The sequence below is a fragment of the Xiphophorus hellerii genome, chromosome 17 (assembly GCF_003331165.1).
Source record: "Xiphophorus hellerii strain 12219 chromosome 17, Xiphophorus_hellerii-4.1, whole genome shotgun sequence".
Lineage (NCBI taxonomy): Eukaryota > Metazoa > Chordata > Actinopteri > Cyprinodontiformes > Poeciliidae > Xiphophorus > Xiphophorus hellerii.
Genome location: NC_045688.1, coordinates 2,934,226 through 2,958,664, shown reverse-complemented (window position 1 = coordinate 2,958,664; position 24,439 = coordinate 2,934,226). Strand labels below are relative to the sequence as shown.

General features: G+C 36.1%; 1 protein-coding gene across 3 annotated transcripts; it reads left to right on the top strand.

Annotated features, from left to right (window-relative positions):
- The first annotated feature begins 519 nt into the window (after positions 1–519).
- myrfl (myelin regulatory factor like) lies at positions 520–24,025 on the top strand. 3 transcript variants are annotated; one of them, XM_032590211.1, is made up of 24 exons: positions 520–763; positions 3,185–3,324; positions 5,974–6,067; positions 6,491–6,546; positions 7,401–7,857; positions 8,865–9,074; positions 9,958–10,153; positions 10,236–10,312; positions 10,978–11,088; positions 11,162–11,252; positions 11,909–12,109; positions 12,186–12,294; positions 12,382–12,491; positions 13,213–13,358; positions 17,916–18,077; positions 18,160–18,231; positions 18,400–18,452; positions 19,927–20,100; positions 20,188–20,232; positions 20,399–20,483; positions 20,587–20,661; positions 21,499–21,610; positions 22,418–22,489; positions 22,708–24,025. In XM_032590211.1, the coding sequence occupies exons 2-24, from the start codon at positions 3,240–3,242 to the stop codon at positions 22,798–22,800; spliced, it is 2,886 nt and encodes a 961-aa protein (XP_032446102.1). In that variant the 5' UTR covers positions 520–763; positions 3,185–3,239; the 3' UTR covers positions 22,801–24,025. The 3 variants fall into 3 exon arrangements, with proteins under 3 accessions (XP_032446102.1, XP_032446100.1, XP_032446101.1); XM_032590209.1 differs by having other exon boundaries at positions 17,913–18,077; XM_032590210.1 differs by having other exon boundaries at positions 3,182–3,324; positions 17,913–18,077.
- Positions 24,026–24,439: the final 414 nt, after the last annotated feature.

Genomic DNA, 24,439 nt, shown 5'->3' with positions numbered 1-24,439 from the left:
ACGATCTTTCTTTGATTTTGTTATTTTTTTTGTTACATACACGAGTTATTGTCATTTTGGTTTTTTATATTTTGGTAAAATCTGAATATGTAATTTTGATAATTTGATCAGTTACTGAATAATTTTTACCAAATGCTTTTTAGTCTTACTTGAATAATTTCTTGGATGGCTATTTTTTACTTTTTACTTATATTTGAGTAAAACTATGTTGAAGTAGTTCTACTCGTGAGTAAATTTTTGGGTACTCAACTCACCTTTGATGAATGTGGAATTAAGTTTTGCTAAATACTTTGTTACAGAATTCTCCCACTTCAAATATATCAAATATTAATTTGAGAAAACAATGTTTTTACAGGTTTTGCATGTTTCTTTTCAGCTAAAAAAACACAATAAGTGATTTACTTGCGCTGAAGTACAGCATAATGGAGGTAAATTAGTGTTACAGGAAGGTGACTGGCTGTTTTATGACTGCGTCAGATGAGGAAACACCTTTTACATTTTCTTGTTTAAAGCTCAAAGTCCACCTGACAGACACAGGCGGTCCACAGACAGGCACCACAAACCGATTTTTAAAAAATAGCTAAACGAAGTGACTCTCTCGGCTAGAACCTCACAAGAAGAGTTTTGACATTTGGTGTATTGGTAGAAACTTCGATTCTGGAGCTGAATTCGCCCTCACACATGGATGGTACCTGAAGACGAGCGGGTTGGATAAATTTCGCCGCTTTCCGACTGGCTGGCAGCCATTTTGGAGACAAACCAGGTGTGTTTGAGCAAACATGTTGAGATGGTTTCTGTTTAAACAAGATGGTTTTATCTGCCTTATGGTGAACCATTACAGCTGAAACAAAAATCACAGTGATTCCTTTAGTTTTAACAAATAATTATATCATTAACTGTAAATATCATGAATATTCATAGGTTGGAAGTTGGAGGACAATGCAAAGAAAATTAACTAGTTACATTAAAACTAAGATTTTAGGAGTAGGTCAGTGGTCTTTGAACTCCCTCTGCAGTTTAAGCAACATCTAATTTTGATGTAATGTAACTTTTAGGAACCACATTAATGTTCTCCATGGTCTGATCTTGCTGTTTGCTGCCAATGGGAAAGTTTTAACAAACTGTAAAGGAAGCGGTTGATTCAAAAGTTTAAAATATATTAAAAGTTGTAATACTCAGCTTGACCAACTGGCAGTTTGAACTCTGCACTGGAAGTTTACAGAGGGGTGTGTTCAGTAGGTTATGAGGTTACGTTTAATTTTCTGTGGTGTTTGAACAGAAGAATGTGATGTCCAGAGCTGAAAATAAAAACATGCTATTAAAATGTGTATTTTTTAGAGCTTAGTTAAAAGTTATGACACTGAGATGCAACCAAAACGTTTAAGAGTCCAAGTGAAAACGAGAACTGGTGTATGCTTAGAGACTTAAATGTTACGACCAATTTATTAAAATAACTTTATCAAGGAAACAAACATATTTCTGAAATCAATCTTAAAGACAATCTTCTGGGTATCTTTTACCCTTTACAATATTGTAGTAAAAAGTCTTTATAGTTTTAAAGTATAATTAAATTAATTTTTTTTAAATACTTGAAGTTAAGATTACTGTGACCTACAGTAAGAACTAACAGGATTCAGCAAAGCAAATTTGATGCTAATGATTGCTAGTGTTGATATTTACCGATAAGCTGTTTTTTATTTGTCTTTATGGGAAAAAATCTGCTCTCTGTTTAAAACAGAAAAATAATCTAGAGACCTAAGGAATATAACAGATATCTAACAAATGACTTAATAACAATCTCATGTTAAAAGGGCACTGCTAACAAACAAGCTAACGTTACTAGCATCACAATCATTTAACATGTCTGCATAATTAAGCCTTTTTTTAAAAATATTTTTATTTCATGCAAACTTGATTTATTAAACTGCTTCTTATCCATTGCATCATAAAAAGTGTCAAATTTAAGTTTAAAGTTTGAAAAAGTTCTAAAACAGTCAGATTTTTCATAACTTGTGTTAAATGACGTTCATGTGGGTCTTAAATTTGGCAGTTTTATAAATAACTTCATCCACTGCCACATGGAAAACCCCAATAACAATAGCAGAGAGAAATGAACTCAACCTAAACAGCAATAATAAACCAACAGGAAACAAACTCAAAAGAAAACTCAAAGACTCATGGATCATGACAAAAAGGCTCCAGGAGGGAAAATTTGAAAAACCCCATATGCCAGAGCCAAATTTGAGCATTGCACCGAACTATTTATTTTGAGTTCTGAAGAAAAGATATTGGGGAAATCAAACAGTTGATTTAGTCTTTGTTATAATTGTTCTTCACCAATCATTGTTTTAAAATGCTAATGATCAGGCTTGGCTTTCAGCACTGGAACCATGATGATAGGAAAGCCTTACCTAACTATGGCCACCTAAAGATTCTTTTAATTTTAACTAAAACAACCACACCAGCAATGTCTGTTCAGCAACCACAGCTCGACAGCTTCCATCACTTGTTTTGGGTTTATTTTTAAGAGTTGATGCTTAAAGTCCATTTATTCGTTCTTGGTATAGTACCAATTCTTTGCCAGCTTTCTTAGGGTGATTAAGGACAAAACTAGACATCAACATTCTTGCTCCTCTGCAGCATCTCTGGAGTTCAGTACAACAGTTTGTTCATTTCTATGTGCCAGTCAAAAAAATAATCCCAAATCCTATCCATCAGAAAGTCTTTAGTTCTCTGGACATTGGATCGATTTAGATGGAAAGTAACACTGTTGACAATCTTTTGGAGAGGTGAATGTATGGTTGTTATTCTTGTTAGTCAAAGGTATTGCCTAATACCTTTGGCTAACGCTTTTACACTTTGGCCCATACTCTTACAGTCCACAGCAACAGAGGTTGCAGACCTAAACTAGACAAACCATTATTCATCTACAACATAGATGAATAATCTATGTTGTAGGCAGTATGTAAGTGAAAGGGTTGTCATTGGGTGATTGTTGTAAACCAAGATAAGGATGGAAGGTATGCCATTTATGAGCTAAACCTTCTTTACATTTAACAAAAGGCTTTAACCTTGAACTTTGGATCATTATCTAACTGTGATGGATCCTAATGGAAAAAGCAAATCTAGCCCCAATATTTACCTGCTTAATACATTGTAATATTCTCAATCTCATGGTCAGCAGTAGCTGCAGGTGGAGATCCTCCTGACTCCTCCTCGTTCCAGCACAGCAGCGCCCCATGCATGGCAGCATGGAGCCTGGAGCCAGTGGGCCACCGCTCCAGGTTCTTGGAGAGAACGAAGCACTGCAACAATTCTTCAGCGGTGAGACGTTCCACATATCTTCACAGCATACCTGGAAATATCAGTCAACTGCAAAACAAGGTTTTAAAGAACTTCAAGGATGTCCCAGTTATTGCTAAACATGAGAATCCAAGATTGGTTCAAGAGGCGTTCCATAGTTCAAGCATTCTCCAGACAGATGTGGTTTTGTTTTCATGGACAAGCAGGTCCTCTTGAAGTTTGGTTGAAAAAGTTCATGCTCCAGAGATCACAAATACTTTGAACCTACTTATGTTGGCAACATGGAAAGTCCAGGGATATTTGAAGAATGTTCTGGTATTTTGATAAGTTGGTGTTTCTTTGAGGAGGTGTCCAGGAAGAGTGACGGCCAGTTCTCAATTTGTACTGAAGGTTTATTGAAGGCAGATGTCAAGTAATTCTTCATCTTTTTTAGTCTAAAGTAAGGCTTAAGGACACTGATGTCAAACTCTAGTTGAGGACCAGTGCCTTTGTATCAACACACCTGAATCCTTTAATTAGGTCAGTTGCCTTGGATTTGAGACACTTTCAAAGGTTGCGGGACACTTGTTCCCGAGGACTGGAGTTTGGCATCTTTGTTCTTGGAGAAAGAGAGTATCTCCATTGTATCAAGAGGTTCTGACATCTGACGAGAAGTGTTTGACATGTGCTTGAAGAATTTAGACTGTTATTCAGAAAGTTTTCAGGCACTAATAAGATTTGTAAGTTGAGGTGAACCATCTAAGTATTTTTTTACGTAATACTAATAGACTTTTATAGTTGTGGCATGTGAGGTGTTTCTACCTTTGAGGTAGCCAGAACTATCTTTGGAGAACTCCAGTCTGTCCCGATTTAGTTGCTCTCGTAAAGTTTTTGAGGCTTTTGAGGTGTAACTAAACAACTGCACTGAATATGGTTCAAATTGCAAGCAGAACTTAGTCTGCCAATGACCTTTCAATAAAGTTGGTTCAAACATCTCAAAGATGCAACATATCATTAAGTGCCAAAGAGAGAGGTGGTTTAGAAGAGGTTTGAGAGATGTGCAGGTGACTCTTATTGCTCGGTTGGAGATCTTATAGGAAGATCAGGTCTTCCTACTTTTTACGCTCTTAAAAGGTTCATGAAATCTTCAGGAAGCTTGTGTTGGTCATTGTAAAGGTGATGTGATCTCAAAGAGTGTGTGGGACTGGTTTTAAGATTTTAAATTAGTTTGGAGAGACTTTGACTCCTTAGACTAAAACGGGTTTCCAGCACCTTAAGAAAACTCTTGGTTTTTTTTAAAAGAAGTTTACTTGTTTCTTAAGAATTTCCAAAGACATTCGAGGGTCTGTCTAACAGGGTAGCGATAAACAGTCTTGGTTCTTTATGGAAATGAACTAAAATTGTAATTGAGATGTTTTATACCAGGAGTTTCCAAGTCTACTCCTTGAGAGATACTATCCTGCATCCCTCCTCATAAGTATCGACCTAATAACAAGACATTCATTTGACTCAGGTGTGTTGGAGAAGGGATTCCTCTGAACATTGCAGGATAGTACCTCTCCAGGACTGGTTTTAGCAATCATTGGAAGGTTTTAGACTCTTGTTAAGTCTGGCAAAAGAAGTTAGACTGAATATGTTTCAGATCGCTGGATGCTGCAGATGTTGGTCACCAAAAGAAAGCTGTGGCAACCATCTTCATTGTGTTGATCTGGTTCTGTAGATTGGTTTAGCAGACTCTTGGGAGGTAAACAGGTAGGTCAAAATGTGATTTTGTAGAAGTTAAAATAGTGGAGGTCAGATCATGTCTAGCTCAGGTTTTGTGGGTATTCCAGAAGGTTTAACAGATTATTCATAATGTTGCACAAGGTAATGAAGGAGTCTCTTAATTCCTCATAGTGGTTGTGTATATAAATAATGGCATGCTTGGAGAGAAAGAAGAAGAGGAGGTCTGAGGATCCTGGAAGGTTTAGGAAAGTCCTGGTAGGTGGTCCCCAATAAAGTTTGAAGGAGATTGAACGGGTTATTTTATAAATGTACCATATATTATGTCAGCACTCAACATATTAACGTATCTGCATCTGTTCATGTAGTAAAACTGAGCCAATGTCAATAACCGCTGTTTGTTTCCACCGTTTAGTGTTTCTGGTCTTTGGGCTTTTTTGACAAAAGTTCGAAGTCAGCTTTTGTAATGTTGCAAAAGAGAAAATGTGAATTAGATGTGTTTCCAACTGCTGGTTTGGAGCGAATAAACTAGGACTTACCTCTGGTAAGGCACAGATCCTACAGTGGATGAGACGGTTCACTGCTTTGTGTTTCCATCTCCCTTTTAGCGCTTTAACCAAAAACCACTTTCTTTGTGAAACCAAGGAAGTTTTTTCAAATTTTACCATTTCTATCAGCCTTTTCTAATGCAATAAAATATTTATGAAACATGGTTGGTGATAGTGATCCAGTGCAGGATTGTCAGCATGTCAGTGGTGTTGTTGGAGTATGGAAATATATGTAATATTCTTTATTATTATTGGCCCAAATGTTCATATTGGTGAATCCCTAATTGATTTTATTGAGAAGAATGATGAAAAAAAATCTAATTATGTGACAGTAATTACCAACTGTGATCATAGAGTTATGTATATTAGTTTCCTTTCACTCTGTGTGAGTCCTGATCCACCATATTGCGCACATTTTCAGGTCAGGACGTCAGTAGTGTGTTGGACAGCTCCGTTGCTGTCGACACCAGCATCCTGGAGCAATACCTCAGCAACGACATGGACCCCAGCAACTTGTAAGTTTCCGAGAAAGATCATTTAATCATTTAAAGAAATGCTCAAGGCTCATTCAGGCACCAATAAAACACTTAAAGGATTAACTGTAAATAAGACGATAGATTACAAAATAGTTTAATTATTGTGTTCACTGAGTTATTTGGTAACCAAGAACACTCAGAAATTCTTGCAGCCATGTTCTTGGTTAGTTTTTACTTGGTGAGAATCAGCCTGTTGTAGCTACAGTACAATGAGAATTAGTTTTAATGTGGGAAACTTTCTGCTTCAGTGTCGTATCTGAGCACATACTCTGTTATGTAACATCCATAATTTAACACTGACCCAGTTGGTTGTCAGATAAGTGAAGATTGCTGACGGAGACGGCTCCGTGTAGGACGGAACAATGATTACTGATACCCGGTTGTTTTTGTTTTATTTTCCAGCATGCTTCCTGAGTCTCCTCCTGACTCGGAGGCCTGTTCTCCTCCACAGATACCAGGTAGTTTTCAACACACTGCAAAAACTCAAAATCTTAAGCAATTTTTGGTCTAATTTCTAGTGCAGATATCTAAGTATGCATGAAATAAGACAAAACTAACTTTTAAGTAACTTTTCAGCAAGATATAGGAGCTTGTTCTAAGTAAATAATTTCTTAATATTGATTAAAAAAAATAATTTCACTTTTTCAATATCAGTATTAAGGAATTATTTACTTAAAACAAGTTCCTATATCTTGCTGGAAAGTTACTTTTAAGTTAGTATTGGCTTATTTCAAATGTACTAAGACATCTGCACTAGAAACTGAACCAAAAATGTTTTGTAAGGTTTTGTGTTTTTGTACTGATCCAGTCCGCCTTTGGAATGAGGCAGACTGGATCAGTATAAAAACTCAAAATAAATTTAATTTGACGAAAGAGCAACGCATTCAGAGTAGTAATTAATCCAAAACTGCATAAAAACTTATACAGTTTACATTTAAGAAAAAAAGAAATATAAATCTGTAAATGTCCATTACTCAAGTAAAAACTCTCCCTTTAAGCACCTTTTTCTATCCAGTTATTAATCATTGAATGGAAACAATAATCAAAAGATTAATTTATTAATTTTAGGTAATAAAATGTTTATTTTCTTATTTTAAGTTTATTGTTTATTTCTGTATGTTTTATTAAATAAACTTAAGTGGTTAAATGAAACATACAGAATGTGCCAATTTTTTATCTGATTAATTGATTAATTATCAGAAAAATTGTTAGAATAGTATAAAAATACACAGTTATACATTAATCTACATGTTATAAAGGCTTTTGTTGTTTTTATATTTTTCATGCATGTTGTGTTTTCTCCTGTTGGCAGATCTCGGATATGAACGGTCCTGTTGGTCCAACCGTCCAGAGGCGTTTCAACCAGCAACGTACTGTCACTTTAAGAATCGAGGCTCCACTCCCCTCGACTCTGACCGACTCATTCAACCCACTTCCTGTCGGTTAAAAGATGGCGGCGGCACACCCCACTCTGACTTTCTGACCCACAACCAGCTCTATGGTTTGGGCCTCACAGACTCTTCTGTAAAGTCTAGGACTCCACCTGATCCGCATATTCTACCCGTTCATCAGGACACCAACCATCCACCTGAACACTACTTGAATTCAGGAAGCATTTTGCAAGGTTACACTCCACCCACACCTCCTTCCCCACCCTTACCTCCAACTAGTACCTACATCTCCGCCATGACTGACCAAGGTCTGGTCCAAAACCTCCCTGTGTCATCTTCGCACTGTGTGTTGAGTTCAGTCTCCACATCGCATACCTGGTAAGCAAACTTTTGGTTTTTAAAAATGGCTGTGTGTGGATTTGTGGGGGAATACTCAAGATCCCCTTTAAAACCGTTTGATTGGCTGGTGTTCTCGCTGTATGCGCTGTACAATGGCTGCTGGAAAAGGCAAGAGTTTTGTTGTTGACTTACCAACCAGAAACAACTTGCTGGGTTCTTGTTGGTTGTGCAGGAGACTCTACTTCTGCTTTTCAAAAATATACGGTTGTATAATTGTGTATCTGCTTGCAGCCATTTTCACGTGCGAGTGTAAACGTTGAGTTAAGCAGCAGCTTATTTTGATTTAAAGTGACAAGACGCCCAAAACCAGCTCATTCTGAAAGAACTGAGCAGACTAAAATCTCATTATCTAAGTATGATTTTGTGCAAATCATTGCAACAAATTCACACTCTGCTTTTTTTAAATCTTGTTTGATTTGAGTTTATCTATGAAGGGCATTCAGTCGAGTTGAAAGTAAAGTAGGTTGTCATCAGCCCACTGTTTATGATAGTATTCTAGGTTAAAAAAATTCCGCAGTGTTGTAAAATTTTGTCATTAGATTAGACTAAGATGAGTTACAGTGACTCATCACAGATGAGGGGGTGAATGGTTTACCAACAGGAACGCCACACCCTCAGTTAAAAACTGGATTAAAACAACAGTGTCCTGTTATAATCCTGGATTAGATGTCAGCATGGTTCAGTTTAGGCGACTTTTGATGAACTTGATGACATTCGGTAGATAAAATTTGACTATTTCATGATTAGAGTTCAAACCAAGACGTGTAATTGGTTTGATCTTTTACATAATAAATTACTTCTTATCAGATTGTTGATCTGTTGTCTCTTTTTATTGATAGATTTATTTTTAGTTCGACTCTACAGCGCTTTAATAAAACTTAGATAGTAAATGTAAAGGTAAAACTAAACTGGCCCATATTTTACATTTAAACAGGGCATTATTGTGAGTTTAAATCTTTACAAAATTGTATTTAATTTTTCATCAGTTCCCAGGACAGTAAAAAGAGAAGGAGATCTGAGTCTGAGGAATCATTTGCAGCAGTTGATGCTGCCAGTTGTGAAAGGGATGGGACTCATAACACTGGCACTGAAAATACTTTAATTGGACCGGGTCAGAGTTCCTCCCAGTTGCTCAGATGGGAACACTACAGGCGGGAACACTGGAGCACTTTATGCAACACCAGCTACCAAACACTGTAAGTAAAAATCCCTTTGAACCAGAGGGTCTAATTAGGATTGGTTGAGGACATGAGGGGCATGAAGTTACTCAGTCAAAAATTACAGCTAATTAGTTAGCTGCAAACTAAATATTTAGTTAGAAAGTTAAATATTTAGCTACCAACTAAATATTTTAGGTAACAAGCTAAATGCTGGAAGCAAAATTAGGTTTGTTTAAATATTTAGCTAGCTCAGAGATAACTAAATATTTAGTTTCTGATATATATAGCTTGCTAACTAAGTATTTAGTTTGGCACTAAATATTTTGTTGGTAATCTAAATATTTAGCTAGCTCAGAGCTAAATATTTAGTGTGGAGCTAGTTAGCATGCTCACTAACTATTTATGGAGCTAAATACTTAGTTTGCAAACTAAATATCTAGGTTGGAGTTAAATATTTAGTTTACTACCTAAATATTCACCTTTAAGATATAATTATTTAGTTTGGAGCTACATAGTTAGTTTGCTAACTAAATACAGAAGTTGGAGCTAAATATTTAGTTAGCTAAAATTTTTGTTAGCTAAATGTTTAGCTTAAAGCTAAATTGTTTGCCTGCTCACTTAGTATTTATGGAGGTTGTAAAATACTATGTAGTTGGAACTAAATGTTTACTTATAGCTCCAACTATATATAGTTAACTAAATATATAGTGTGAAACTTACATCTATAAATGAATGAATAACATTATGACTTATGAAAAATGAACACCCATTTTTTTCTCTCATTGTAGGCTAAATAATCCAAGTTATTGCTGTTAATTTTTGGTTGAGTAACTTAACTATACAAATGGCAACCCAACTTCCATAATGTTGTGGAAGTTGCACCAAATCAACAGATAATTTGTTATTTTGTCTCTTTTAGGGCACCTCCTGAGTACCATATTGATACGGATAAAGGCTTTAACTATTCTCCAGCTGATGAAGCCTTTGTGTGCCAGAAGAAGAACCACTTCCAGGTCACAGTTCACATTGGTGTGGCTGCAGAGCCGCATTATGTCAGAACACCCAGCGGTCTGCAGAAAATTGACCACTTCCAGATTAAAGTGTTTGGGATTAAGGTTCACAGCATCTTTTTTTCAAGAAATTACACTGTCTCCTTCCAGTACTCAGAAATACAAATCAAAACTGTATTTTTTGTAGCTTGAAACACCCAGCCATGAGGTGACAATAGAGCAGTCTCAACCTGACCGCAGCAAGAAGCCCTTCCACCCCGTCAGGTTTGGATTCAAACTACATTAATCTTCATAAGACAATCAGCCAATCTGAAGAGTAAATGTTTACTTTTCACATTCACAGCTACACATTTTGTAGTCTTTAACCTGAGAAACGTTTGTCCTTCTTCTCACTTTCTGCTATGAAATCTGAGTTGTGACTCATCTAGACTAATCATAACAGTTATGCTAATTATAGCTAGCATAGCAGCTGGCTGTTTTGCTAGCTAAATGGTAAAATAGCTAAACGGTCAAATTGAGGTTCTATTTCTTGAACGCTGCATTTGGTTTATCCCAAACATGTCCTCTGTTTGGTGTACAAATAATTAAAACTTCAACCTGGTCTTCATGTTTTCTTTAAATTGCAAAAGTAAATGTACTCTACCTAGCATAACAGCTAGCTGTTTTGGAAGCCAAAGTGTTAAAACTAGCAGGACTAGTTTTAAATAAAAATAGTAAATTATAAAAAGCCATTTTCAAATTTTAGCTTCATTTGAGCTAAAATTTTATAGCGGCTAGCAGGCTAACCAAGATAGCAATAGCTTGATGAGTGTAGAGCTTTTTTTATATACATCTCTCTCTGTCTTGACTTTTTGAATACAATTTCTGTAGAATTAAAAGCAGAAAACCTTAAAAATTATGTGTTAAAACATGTCTCTGTCATCATCCAGGGTGAGTTTACCTGGTGGCAAAATAACCACAGTAACTCTTGGTCGACTGCACTTTAGCGAGACAACGGCCAACAACATGAGGAAGAAAGGCAAACCCAACCCTGATCAGAGGTATGACAGCAGGCACACTCAGGAAACAATGAGCGGTAGTGGAAATAAATGCTAACTGTGTGAATGTGTGAAGGTACTTTCAGATGGTGGTTGGCCTTTATGCTGCCGTCAAAGACGAGACTTTTCTTCTGACTGGCGTGGTGTCAGAGAAGATCATTGTTAGGGTAAAACCACTTTCTGTATACCAATATTTAAATAATCAATCCTGCAAGTAGGGCTGGGAAATATGGCTTAAAAATAAAATCTCAGATTATTTTCATACCAGGTCAAATTTCCAATGTTATTAGTTTTTTTTCTTGCTTTGTTTCTAAACAGTAATTGCAAATGAGAAGAATTTTCAGAAAATGGCTTTTATTTCAATTATCCCTCCTGTGAATTGTACATAAGTGTCAAGGTCACGCTATAAGAATTTCTGTTTAATTACGAGAATATAGTCATAGTATTAGCAGAATAAAGATGCAATTTTACCAGAAAAATCTCTAAAAACTACAAGAAAAACCTAGTTTTAATGAAAAATGAAGATATTACGACTTTATTCTTATAATTAAAAATAAAAAATGGTAGCTTGGTCCTAATATTCCTTCATAGAGTTGACTTGAACTCAAAGTGTAAAAAGATATAAGCTGCAAAACATGATGGCCGCCCTGGGCGTGCTCTCTGAACTATGGAAGCCCAAAGAGTGCAATAGTGTGAAAAAAATCCAGATTTTCCTACAATTAAATCCTGAAAATCCAAAAATTCTGTTAATCTATGAAGTTGACTTATCACCCAGCCTTACCTGTGACTGTTGAATTAAACTGATGTTGTCCAACGCCTCAAGGCGTCCAATCCAGGCCAGTTTGAGACGGACAGCGACACCTTGTGGCAGCGTGGGTCAGCGCCGGACGCCGCGGTCTGTCACGGTCGGGTCGGTATCAACACCGACTCCCCAGATGAAGCCCTGGTGGTGTGTGGAAATGCTAAAGTGATGGGTGCCATCATGCAACCGTCTGACAACCGAGCCAAGCAGAACGTACAGGAGGTAGGACAAAACAAGCCGGGCTTCTTCAGTTCCCACAGAGTTTCTGTGGGTTCAGTGAAATAATTTTGTCTTTTAGGTCAATTCTGAGCAACTGCTTAAGAGAATCAATCAGATGAGGATAGTTGAATTTGACTACACGCCAGAGTTTGCCTCCAACATGGGAATAGATCACACCCATCAGACAGGTGATGATATTCACAGCTAGAACTGGTACACTGTGGCTTCTAAAGGGTTAAATATTTCATATTTATTAAAATCATGTGACATTTCAGGAGTGATCGCTCAGGAGGTACAGGAGCTGCTTCCATCGGCGGTCATGGACGTCGGTGACGTCGTCTGCTCAGATGGAGAAGTGATACAAAATTTCCTCATGGTTGATAAGGTATCTTTACATTTATCATCTGTATTCAAATGTGCAATTCTTAAAGGGGACCTATTATGTAAAATTCACATTTTTGCGCATTTTTACACTTCCATTTGGTTCTCTAAAAACAGTTCAGCCATTTTTTGGCAATGTGTGTTTGATTTTTGGTGTCTGGAAAATGAGCCGTTTTAAAACCTTCCTAATTGTTAAGTCACATTTTCGCCGTTACCTCGCAACCCCGGCAGAGTTCTGCCCGTTACCTAGCAACCCAACCTGAGTTCCAGCATGTTTGGTCAGCTTTTTTTACCGCTGTGTGTGCTGTACAATGGCTGCTGGAAGATACAAGTGTTTAGTTGTTTACTTACCATCCAGAAACCACTTGGTACATTCTTGTAGGTTGTGCAGGAGGCTTCACTTCTGCTTTTCAAAGATGTGCAGTTGTATAATTGCGTATCTGTTTGCAGCTGTTTTCACGCGTGATCATAAATGTTGAGTTGGGGGCGTGGCCAGCAGCAGCGTATTTGGATTTAAAGAGACAAGACGCCCTAAAACAGCTCATTCCGAACTGACCAAAATCTAATTATATAACAATGATTTTGTGCAAAAAAAATTTAATAAACATGTTTTATATAGCCAAGAGAGCTATCCTAAGAAGCATAATATGTCACCTTTGACAACTAATGATAAATAAAATTCACAACATGTTGGCAGATCCAACATCACTTTCTTCCCATTACAGGAGCAGATCTTCATGGAGAACGTGGGAGCTGTACAGCAGTTGACGAAGCTTACGGACAACCTGGAAACTCGTATCCAAGAACTGGAAGTTTGGAACAGCAGACTAGCAAAGCTGAAGAGCCTAACAGGCAGTCTGCGCTCCAGCAGGTACTCATCTTCATTTATCTAATCTTTACATCTGTAGCTGGAGAGGAGAAAGTATCCTAAGGGTGGGGTTTAATAACAAGATGAACGAGATTACAGGCAGTTATCAACGGGATCCTGCTGACAGCTTTGACTGGGCCAAGAAAAGATCATCCTAGATTGGCCTCCACCTTTTAATTTTAGATGTCTGAATTTATAACTTAATGATAGAATTCATTTAGGGAATTAAATTAAAAATTATACTTTAGTGAGCGCTGCTAACTAAAAAGTTAGTGGCGCTAACACTAAAGTGCTAATCTCAAATGGTAGTCCTACAAACGTTAACGCTAAAAATTAATGCAATGTAATTTATTCTTTTAACATTACATTAGATTTTTTTCAATATGTTTGAAAGGTCGAAATTTATAACTTAATGAAGGAAATCATTTACGGAATGAAATTAAAAATTAAATACATTGTGGTTAGCGCTGCTAAATAAAAAATTAGAGCCGCTAGTCATAAACAATAGTCTTGTAACGCTAAAGCACTATACTAACATAATTAGCAGAATTTATTGTTAACGCATTTAGTTCAGCTATGTTGATACCCACCATGTGTAAATGACACAACATGTGTTACATCGCCCCCTACTGAGCCAAATGTGTTGTTGTACATCTATCTGTACAACTGAAAGTTTGCAGAACAGCCAAGTAAATTAGTGTGCTGGAATTTATCCTAAAAATTACATTTAGGGGAAGTTAAGTTTGCTAAATGTTTTAAAAGTTAGCAAAACCGCTAAACAAAATGTTAGCTAAGCTATTAGTGCAATAGCTGAAGTGTGTGCACCAGTCTAAATGTGTATCAAAATGATACATAAAAGTTTTATATTTTCAAGCAACTTTTTTAAAAGTTGTGATTGATTGTAATATGTAATTTACATTTATATAAATTAACAAATAGAATCATTTATTTAATGCACAATTCAGTGTTATTACAATTTTCACATCTTAACATGTTGGGTTTTGAGACTTTCGGCTTTCCATACAATAACACATCTACCATTACAGCAGAAAACATGGTGATGACAAAGTAACAGAGCTGCTTCCTGATCCAGAATCAGGTTGAACCTGGATATTTGATCTGTCTTTGAACATTTTACATTTTACTGCCGCAAATTAATAAAATCAAAGTCAGAAAAGGCTTTATGTATTTTTTTGCTCCACTTCTGATCAGCTGTGGTTCTAAGTCCAGAGTCAGATGACTTGTAACCGTGAAGCAGCGTGGAAAAACTGATAAAATGATTCTATTGCATAACCAAGGCTGCAGAGAAACTGAAGGACGTTGCAGTTCAAGGACAGGTTTTCTGGATTCTCCTGCAGCTTTTCAACCATCTAATTTAGATTTCTATCTAAATTAGATAAAAACATTGATCCTGATCCGCTTTGCCATGCTTCCTTTCACTAGACTGTTAGCCTGACTCTGAGTGCTTTAGTCAGGTATTGTAGGTCAAGGACTGTCAAGAGGCAACTGCAAATTATTTTCACCATTTCACCTTCCTTCTGATAATTTTGAGGTTTTCTTATCCTAACCACATACCATAATCTATATGTCTGGAAGCAGAACCAGCAGTTGCATATCAGTAGATAACCCCATCTATAACTGGAGCTGCAGCAGACGTCACCATTACTTATCAACTTCAGACCTACTTTAACAGCATGGGAAATACCCAATACTGACTGAAAATGCTATGTAAATTTGTCAGGATCATATTTTTTTCATGAAAAAAATATTTGTATCATGAAAAAATACTGCTTATGTGTTGGGAAAGCAGCATATATCGGTGAAGCATGTTGTTTTTTAAAAAACAATCTCATAATCAGAGAATATTGGTAATGTTTTAAAGACATTTTCAATGTTTCCACTGTTCCTGAATGCAACACCTGGGATTTTTTTTAACCACCTGCCAAAAGCTGTCATGATTCCTCAGGGTCAAAGGTTGAAACTGAGGGGGAAAATAGCATTTTTTCAGTTTCACATCTTTTTATAAATTATTTTAATTTTTTCAGTTTGCAATCTATTTAATTCTGTTTCAAATGTTTTTATTTCAAATCTTTTTTATTTAGATTAAAGTTAAAAAAAAATTTCCAATTACAATTTGTTTTCAGTTTCAAATCTTATTTTTTCAATTAAGTTTTTAAAAAAAATCTGTTTCCAATCTTAACCTACTTCTGTTTCAATTTATTTTATTTTTTTCAGTTTCAAATCTTATTCTTTTCCATTTCAAATTTGATTTATTGTATATCAGTTTCAAATCTTAATTTTTTTCCAGATTTTTTTTATTTTTAATTTTGTTTTCAGTTTAAGATCTTGGTAAATAACCCCAAACTAAACTTCCTATTATTTGTATCACATTTTTATCTTATGGCCTTTACTTAGTTTTATTTGCACGTGACGTCACGCTCTCCTGAACCCCGCCCACTCCGCCATGACGGACATCAAAACAACCAATGCGCTCCTTTAAAGCTAGCCTAAAGACAGACTTCTGTGACCTAATATCGCTTATATTTAGTTGATTTCACTTGTCATTCGTTGCGGCGCGGTCGGCTGCACAAACGGACAAGGATGCAAATCAAACTTGTCATTTTATTTTATAATTTTAACGAGGAAAGATACGGCGGCGATGGATAGCAGCCGTCAATCATAATTACAGCTCTCGGTGTAATCACGGATTTACAGCGAACACTTTTTGCAAGGTAAGAATACTAACGTTGATATACTTAATAAGTAAATATAATTAGAAAGATGTTAAATATTACATTAAGGACAAGGTAAGAGTCTGACTATTGGTAACCATGGAGACAATGCCGCAACGTCATGTAGCCTAGCATGTATGAAAAAGTCTGGTTAGCATCTGGTCTTTTGTACGTTGTTAATGCTGCTCCGGTGTAGAGGGGAGACGCCTTTTATGCCTGTGACATAAATCATGCGTAATTCAGGCAAAGTGGGTAATTTGATCAACACCTCAGGAGGGAGGAGGCATGAGTAGGTTTCTAACAGCTAAGCTGTTGGAAACTTTTGTCAAATTCGCCGTCTATGAGCCCCAACCGGGTGTGTTACGTTCAAAGACCAATTACCTCGACGGGAACAAATAGAAGCCATGAATAAACTGGCAAAAACAACTTTGGGAAACAATTTCAGTCGCTCTGTTCAGTACTCCCGTCCCTCACTTCGGACGTCAGTCATGGTTGAGTAACGTTGCAAAGGGTCAATACCATAGATACGAATACTGTTAATACTCTATGGTTAACTTCCGGTTCTTGGTTTGATGCTTTTATTTTGACACGTCAACTTCCGCTGTATATTTTAGAACAGTCGCTTAACGATAACAGAACGAAAGACAAGTTGGAACAGTATTGATAAAATGGATCAGTTTAGCGGCCCCCTAGATGGAGACGCAAGGTATGTTTACTTTGTATATTAGGCTGCTTCTAACATTGATCGGTTAAAACTGTGAATTTGTTTTACTATATATACAAAATCTAGGGTGTAGTTTTTAGATTATGGCTGATATTTTTAGTTAAAAACGTTACGGTTGTCAGTGCGTAGTTTTGTAGCTTACGCTGTGTGAGTGTGTGTGTACATACTGCTCTTACGGTAAAACTAAGAATTTATTTCCAATAAACCTCACTGTTCATCAGTAAAGCCTCAATCCTTCATTCAGGGGGGTGTGCGCGATAGTAAAAGCTTGACCCTCGGAAAATGAAGAGCTTCACTTCCGGTAAAGGAAGCGCGCGCGCGAGAGAGAGAGAAAGAGAGCGGGAAGGCAAATGCACTTAGCAGCAGCAACGGTTCGTTCGGCAAATGTTTTTTCGGCAACGTTTGTTAACATAACGGAAAATATGGAAAAGGAACGGACGGAACCGTTAATTAAACGTTTCGGAACAGAGAAGATGCTCTTATATTAAAATAAAAGAGAGAGAAAAACCCCCTGCTAGCCCTTTCTGAGCGTTGGGAAGGTCCAGGTCAGATCATTCAGGGAATATGAATGATCTGACCTAAAAGTGATCTATCGGATTTACAGCTAGCAGAAACACTGAAGTAAAGCGAAATGGATTCATGCGAATCAGCGACAAGGGACATTATGAGAGTAATTTCTGAGCGGTTAGCAGGAATAGATTCATTTGATGCAGATAGCTCTTAATTTATGAACATGCCAAGTCCGTATTTGGTAATGAATCACAGTTAAGTCGCCACTCTGATTGTATGCTACAATTTTTTTTTCAGTTTCAAATCTTTTTCAAGTTAATTTTTTTCTATTTGGATTTTTTTCAATTGCTTTTGATTTCATTTTTTTATTTGTTAATTTTTTTTCAGTTTTTTTTTTTTTTTTGTTAAATTTTTTAAACATTTTGGGCCCAATTTAGCTCCATACAGAACTAACAGAATGATATGTCACTTCATGTTTAAGGAATCTATTAAGCATTTAATTAATGCATTTCACTTTTTGAAATAAATAATTTACTAAGGTTTTTAACATTTGCTGGTGTATAGATGGTGAAGTTCTCGTGTGTTCTCCAGCAGTAAAGCTCAGGTCAACATTAGCGGGTCAGTGCCACCAACCCCAGACCCGGGTAGAACCGCAACCACTCAGAAAAACGTCTGGTGTCAGAAACTCGTTCACCTTCTTCAGAATAAAATCTTCCTGGCCAGCGTCTTTACCTTCCTGATCACTATGGCTATCTGGTGAGGAAAGTTATGCTACTGCCTGCCTTTCTATAAAAATTAAATATAAGTAAAAATTATTTTTGTGTGTTTTTGGGTGCAGTATAATCTCCGTTTCAGTTCTCTACCTGGTAACTCTGAAGGCGGTAGACATTGAGATCCCTCCCAGCAACAGGTAGCCATCAATATTTTTCTAAAAAAAACATTTAGATGATTAATAACTCTTGATAATATTCATCCTCCTGCTCCATTAAGGAAGTTTAAGCATACAATTCCCATACAGATACCTTTATGTTGTTGTGTGGTTGCCATGATTTTATTTTATTTTATTTTTTTCCTTTAGCACCAGCACTGTATCGCCTACATCGAATCAACTAGAAGAATCACCTACAACAGGTACTGTTCTCGCTACAACGCCACACTTAAATCAGTCTGGAAATATTTAAAAGTATTTATTGATCTCAAACATTTAGATGTAGAAGAAAATCAAAACTTGTTTCTTTTTTTACAACCGACGTTCATGAATATTATTGCTTCGATTTTCTTATTGTTGTTCACACTTACCATTGCAAATATTATTATTGCTAGTAGTCCTTCATTGCCCATATTTATGTCTGCAAAAAGGTTATTGTAGTTGAATAAAACTAACAAAACTGAAATTGAGAAAACATTTTCGTTAACTGAAATAAATATCTATCACTAATCTTCTTTTTTATATTTATGAATATATTCATTAGTTTTTAGAACTGTTTTCGTCAGCTGTTGACAATTTACGGTACTCCAGAGGAGGCAAAATGTATGAAAAATAAAAACGTACTACTATAAGTAATAAAAACTAAACATTATTTAACTAATAATGACTATTGAGAACTAGTTAACACATTAATTAAAACTAAATGAATTAGTTATTAGTTATTAGAAATAAAATAAAACTAGGTTTGTTGCATGTTATTGTTTATATCTGGAAGTTTCACACATGCGCACAATGCTGGAGGGCAGAAGGACGATTCTTACCATCCATCGCTGCTCTGCTGTGGTAGAATGATCCCGTTAATAAAACCTGGAGATGATGGTATTATTAATTTAGTGCAGTTTGACAGCAAAGGGAAAAATAACACAGAAAACCGTTGAAGAATAAAATAAAGCCACCTTTTTCTTTCTCTCTGTGTCGGCTATGCTACACGTTGACAACGCCACTTTATGTTTCAGGATTTAACACCAGAAACACTCAAACATTTCCCACACGAAGAACAGAACATTCAGTCCATTACAGTGTTATGTTTTCAGGCTTGATGTTTATTTTGAGATTATTAATGAGTGATCACTGTGGCAGATTAGCTACCTCTGCTAGTAGCTAAGCTAACTGCGTTGGTTGATTACCTAATTTAAACACCTGCTCTACTGATGATCTGTCAGAGTGGGTGTTTAGGTCGCCTTCTTTATTTTTTAACTGAACTGAAACACATTTAATCCCACAGCAGATCTACATGTTAAGGTTGTCATAGTCAAGCTAGCATAACTGTACTACTTCCTTCTCCCTTGCTATTTACTTCTTAATGAAAACTTTTTTCTGACCTTGTTATCTAGCTGTCCTACTGTTGGCAATTAGTAGCAAACACTGTGTCCCTTTTTATTTTATATACCAAGCTTATATTTAAGATTTAGCGTGTTATTTTGACAACTTGACAGCTGAAACCAATGCTAATTATTGTCAGTCAGCAGCTTTTTTGAGCCTCCAGCCGAGAGATGGGGGCGGGATCTGGCGCGCATGATGTCATGCTGCAACGGGTCTAAAATAGAAAAACCCAAACTATTATTAAATAAAGCAAGAAAATAAAGTGAATATGCTAACAGGAAGTTGCACTTCCAGTCTCAGCAACAATTCGTGTCTCAAAAACAACGCCTCGTGGTTCCTGGCCTCCTGACGTGAGCTTCTGTGACCTGCTGTTCTGCGATGAGGTGTTCTGCTGCCCTTCGGCTTCAGTGGGCAGCACTTTCTCCATCAGGCCGACCTCTGATCCAGCCAGAAACATAACAATAACAGGTAACAGCAGCACAGAAGACCCGCATGAGTTATTCAGATGAACAGCATCATGAAAGAGCAGAATCAGGCTGGTGTTTTTGTCAACAGGAGCAGGAAAAGAAATAATTAATCACCTGAAAGCTACTGGAGACTGTGAGTATTACATATTACTAATTAAAAGGACAACTAAATTTAAACATGTTTTCAAAATAAAAGAAGCTTGCAAAAGTATTCATACACCATGAACAATATCATTTTGCAAACATAAGCTTTAATGTTTGTGTTTTATGTGATTGATGGACTATTTCCTCTCCATCAGGGCGAAACACAACCATTCATACGTTCGTTATTAAAGAGAACCACCAGGTGATTGACGGCAAATACTGCATGAGGGATGAATGTGGGTAGGTAGATTAATAAAACATTAAACGATAAATCAACATTTAATCTTAATTTGCTTCTTTGGAGTAGCTGTAGTAACATTTCTGTCTGTTTTGTTTTATTTAGGCCTGAGAGATACGTTTTTAGAGTTCCTATCAGCCAGTTTGTCCCTGTCAACATGAGAGTCACGCTGCTTATGAAGTAAGGACTGATGGAATCAAAACACAGGAAATAAAACAAATTTCTACATTTTACATAAATATTTTGCAGAAACTCCTCGTCTCTCATGTAAGAACTCAACTTTTTCCTTGACAGATTTAAGAATATTGCAAAAGTAGTCTTACCCTTGAAACCTTTTCACACTTCAGCTGCCATTAACTTGTCAGCATCAACAGATTTCTAATAATTGCTTCGTAGCTTAAGGTAAAATTAGCTGCTATTAATTTGCTGCCAAAGGATAAAAACATACCCCTAATAAATCATTTTAAATCTGGTATCAGATCAGATCTGTGGCCTTTACTGTCGCTGCTTCCTATGAAGTCGAAGTTTATTAAACATTTTGCCCAAAATTGTCGAAACTACTCAAAATTACTGCTAGCTAACAGCATCATACTGTTGCTGTTAGCTAGCAGAAGTCTTTTTGCTCCCTAGCTGACAGCATACTGGCTTTCTATGTCTGAACAATATTTCAAGGTAAAATTTACTGTATAATGACAAAATTGCTCCCCTCATATTTAGGCCCTATACAGTATGTAACGTCTTACTATTTTAATTATTAATATAATAATAATTATATTATTATTGGCTAACTAATAGCAGTTAGCACCATATTTTTGTTGTTTACTAGCAGTAGCTTTTTTTTGCTCCCTGGCCAATAGTAAACTAAGCTGCTTTGAATAAAATTTTAAATAATAAATTATCCAAGCTTGACATCATCAGTTAGTGTATTGCTAACTAATTTCTGGTTAACAATAAACTAAGTTACTTTCTTTGAAGATTGTTTAATTGTGTGAAATGTTGTTATTTATTATGTTTCAGTTCTGATGAATTGTTGGTGGTTCATCTATGTGCTGTAGATGAGTCCACCCCTTGTTCTGCGGGAATGAAAGAAGGCGATGACTCTGAACATAGGTACCCATCAAATACACAGGTACATTTTTTAGTTTTTATTGCAGTTCTGTATAAATAAGCTTTAATATTACACCAAAAATAGGAAAACATGTCTACAAACGGTTAATAATCATAGAAAAAACCTTTTAGAAATTGATTTTACCCTCTCTGGAAGATTTTTATGTATTTGGTCCAAGTTGTTCAGTTATAAATAGCTTAATAAATAACAGAAAATTTGAAAATTCATACTTTGTCATGTTATTGGTAGTTGTAGACCAAAAGGCTGAAGACGTAAGTGGAGATGAAGATTTAATTTAAAAAATGATGATGCTTACAAAAATTCAGTAGTGAGTGAGAACCATGGACCAGGGCAGATGAGCTAATTGATAACAGATGAGAATAGTTGGAGCAGGAGTCAGCTAAGGGGAGAGGAGAAGCTAGGAAGATGCACAGGGGAACACAAGAGAGCGGGAGATACAGTAACTCTTAACACTGAAGAAACACCAAGACTAGAGAAAACTTTATAAACTAGGAAGAGACAAAGACATAAGGAGAAACCGTAAAAGAATTAAAACTGATCTAATACCAAGAACTAAGAACACAGAAACTAGAATAACTAAAAGGACTAGACATAGAAATAAACCTAACTAGAATCAGAGGAAGGATGGAGGTAGACCATGACAGAAAAGATAAATTAAGAACATAAAAAAGAGAGATAAACAAAACCAAACCCAGAAACCCCACAGTCCTGACAGACATTTCATTAATATAAACTGAAAAATTCTTCATACAGTGGATAGAGTTGAAAAATAATTAACTTATTTGTTTAATTTGTCTGTTTCTGCAGGGGGAACATGAGTGGCCTCTTCATGTGGCTCGCCTTCATTACAGCTCATATCACTTCCGGTCCTCAGTAGCTGTAAGAAACAAATTATTTCTATTTCAAATCACAAATAGCTAGCTATCTACAAGTTTATAAGAGAATCAGGAAATTAAGCACATTCATTTAATTTAAACAGCAGCTAACTATATTTGACAAATTTTAATTTTATTCCAAGCATTAAAATCCCCTGGATAATTTATATAAACATTTATTTAAACCATGGAAATATTTTTAACTGTTGCATGTTTCTCCAGGGTCAAGCAAACTGCAGTACTGACCACCACTTCGCGGGGGCGCTCTTTACAGATTATTACTTCCACTTCTACAGACGCTGCATAAAGACATAAACATTAGCTTCTTCCTGAAAATTAATTAAAACAAATGATCTCATTTAGCAGATCTCTGCTTGTACTGACAAAAACACCCTGAAAACTTTTACTGCACTGTTGTAATGTTGTTTTTTATAAATTGCAAATGCATTTTATTGTGAAAGGAAGGCAATTCTTCAGATTACGTAACTTCTCACTTTAAGTTTGGACACTTCTCGCTTTGTTGATCTCGACTCAGAAAAATTTAAAACAAAATAAATTAAAAAACCTGCTTTTTTTGTATCTTTTTCCCCAGTGAAGCACTTGAAAGTTTTTCCTTTGTTTATGTAAAGCCTGTATTTGTAGATGAAGAAATCTTTGCTGAGGGGATTAGAAATGGCTGGTTAGTAGTTTACACTTCTGTTGGCTACTTAAAGAAACGAATGTCTTAAATCTGTTAAGTATTTAAAATATTTCAATTAGTTGATGTTTCTGTTGTTGTGAGACTAAAGTAGTACACAAAATGGGGAAAAATATATATTTTTAACAAAAATCTGAAATTACAATGCCAACTTTATAAATTATTAAATACAAACATGGACTTCTGAAACCCAATCCCATTTCATGTCCAGGCCTGTAAATGTTCACTGACCCAGATTCTGTGGATTATTTTGATGTAAACCTGGGTTGGTGGTGGTGGTTCTGGTCTTACTGGGCCGGTGTCTCGGATGTTTTGTTCTGTTTATGTTAGATGTTAGTTTCTGAAAGCCTCTTGATTGAAATAAGGTCTTACTGACATTTGAGACAAAATTTAGTGTGTTTTCACACCTGGTTTGATTGGTGACAAGATTGCAATATTTGTTATATTTTCAGCTGCTGCAGTTCACTTTCACTCTGCACTGTCAAACAAATCACACCCTCTGAAAAACCTGTTTCCCTCCTCGCCTGTGGGGGCGCTGCACCAATAACTACTGAAGGAAGAAACACAAAACCTTTCGAAGAAAACACCAACTTTATTTCCATTACAAAAGTGCGCAAAACTTTTACAATATTCTGCTAATGTAAAAAAACAACAACACAGTTTTGCAATTGGGTGGACTGGATGAAATGGGATTGAGTCTAAATAATACAAAAATGCTGTGGTTATCTGAAAGAAAGATATAGTGACGTCGTGAGTTATTTATGGATGTAAAAGTGTTTAACTTAATCTTTTCTATGAGCTGAGTGAATCCCAACTGCTTTAATAAAAATATTTTTAAATGTTCTTGCATGGTTGTTTTAATTTTTTAACATTTTTGCATGATGTTTTAGAGTTTGAGAGCTTTTTTTTACCATCCAGACTTCTCATTTTTTACATATTTAATTCACTCTACTGACAGAACTGCAACTAATTTAGACTTCAGAAACCAGAAGATTTTTACAACTAAGAGGAGTGAAGAATAAGCTGGATATAAAAGACGGTTTAACACTTCTTTATTTAATTCTTCTTTATTTAAACACTTGTAAAGTACATAAAGCGGTAAAACTAGCTGACCAAACTGTTGGAATGGTTTGGGGTTGCTAGGTAACGGGCTGGCTGGCTGGGGTTGCTAGGTAACGGAAAGTGCCTACAGATTTATGATGTTACATTTTGGAAGTTTTTGAAATGGCTCATTTTTCAGAGTTATAGGTCACCTTT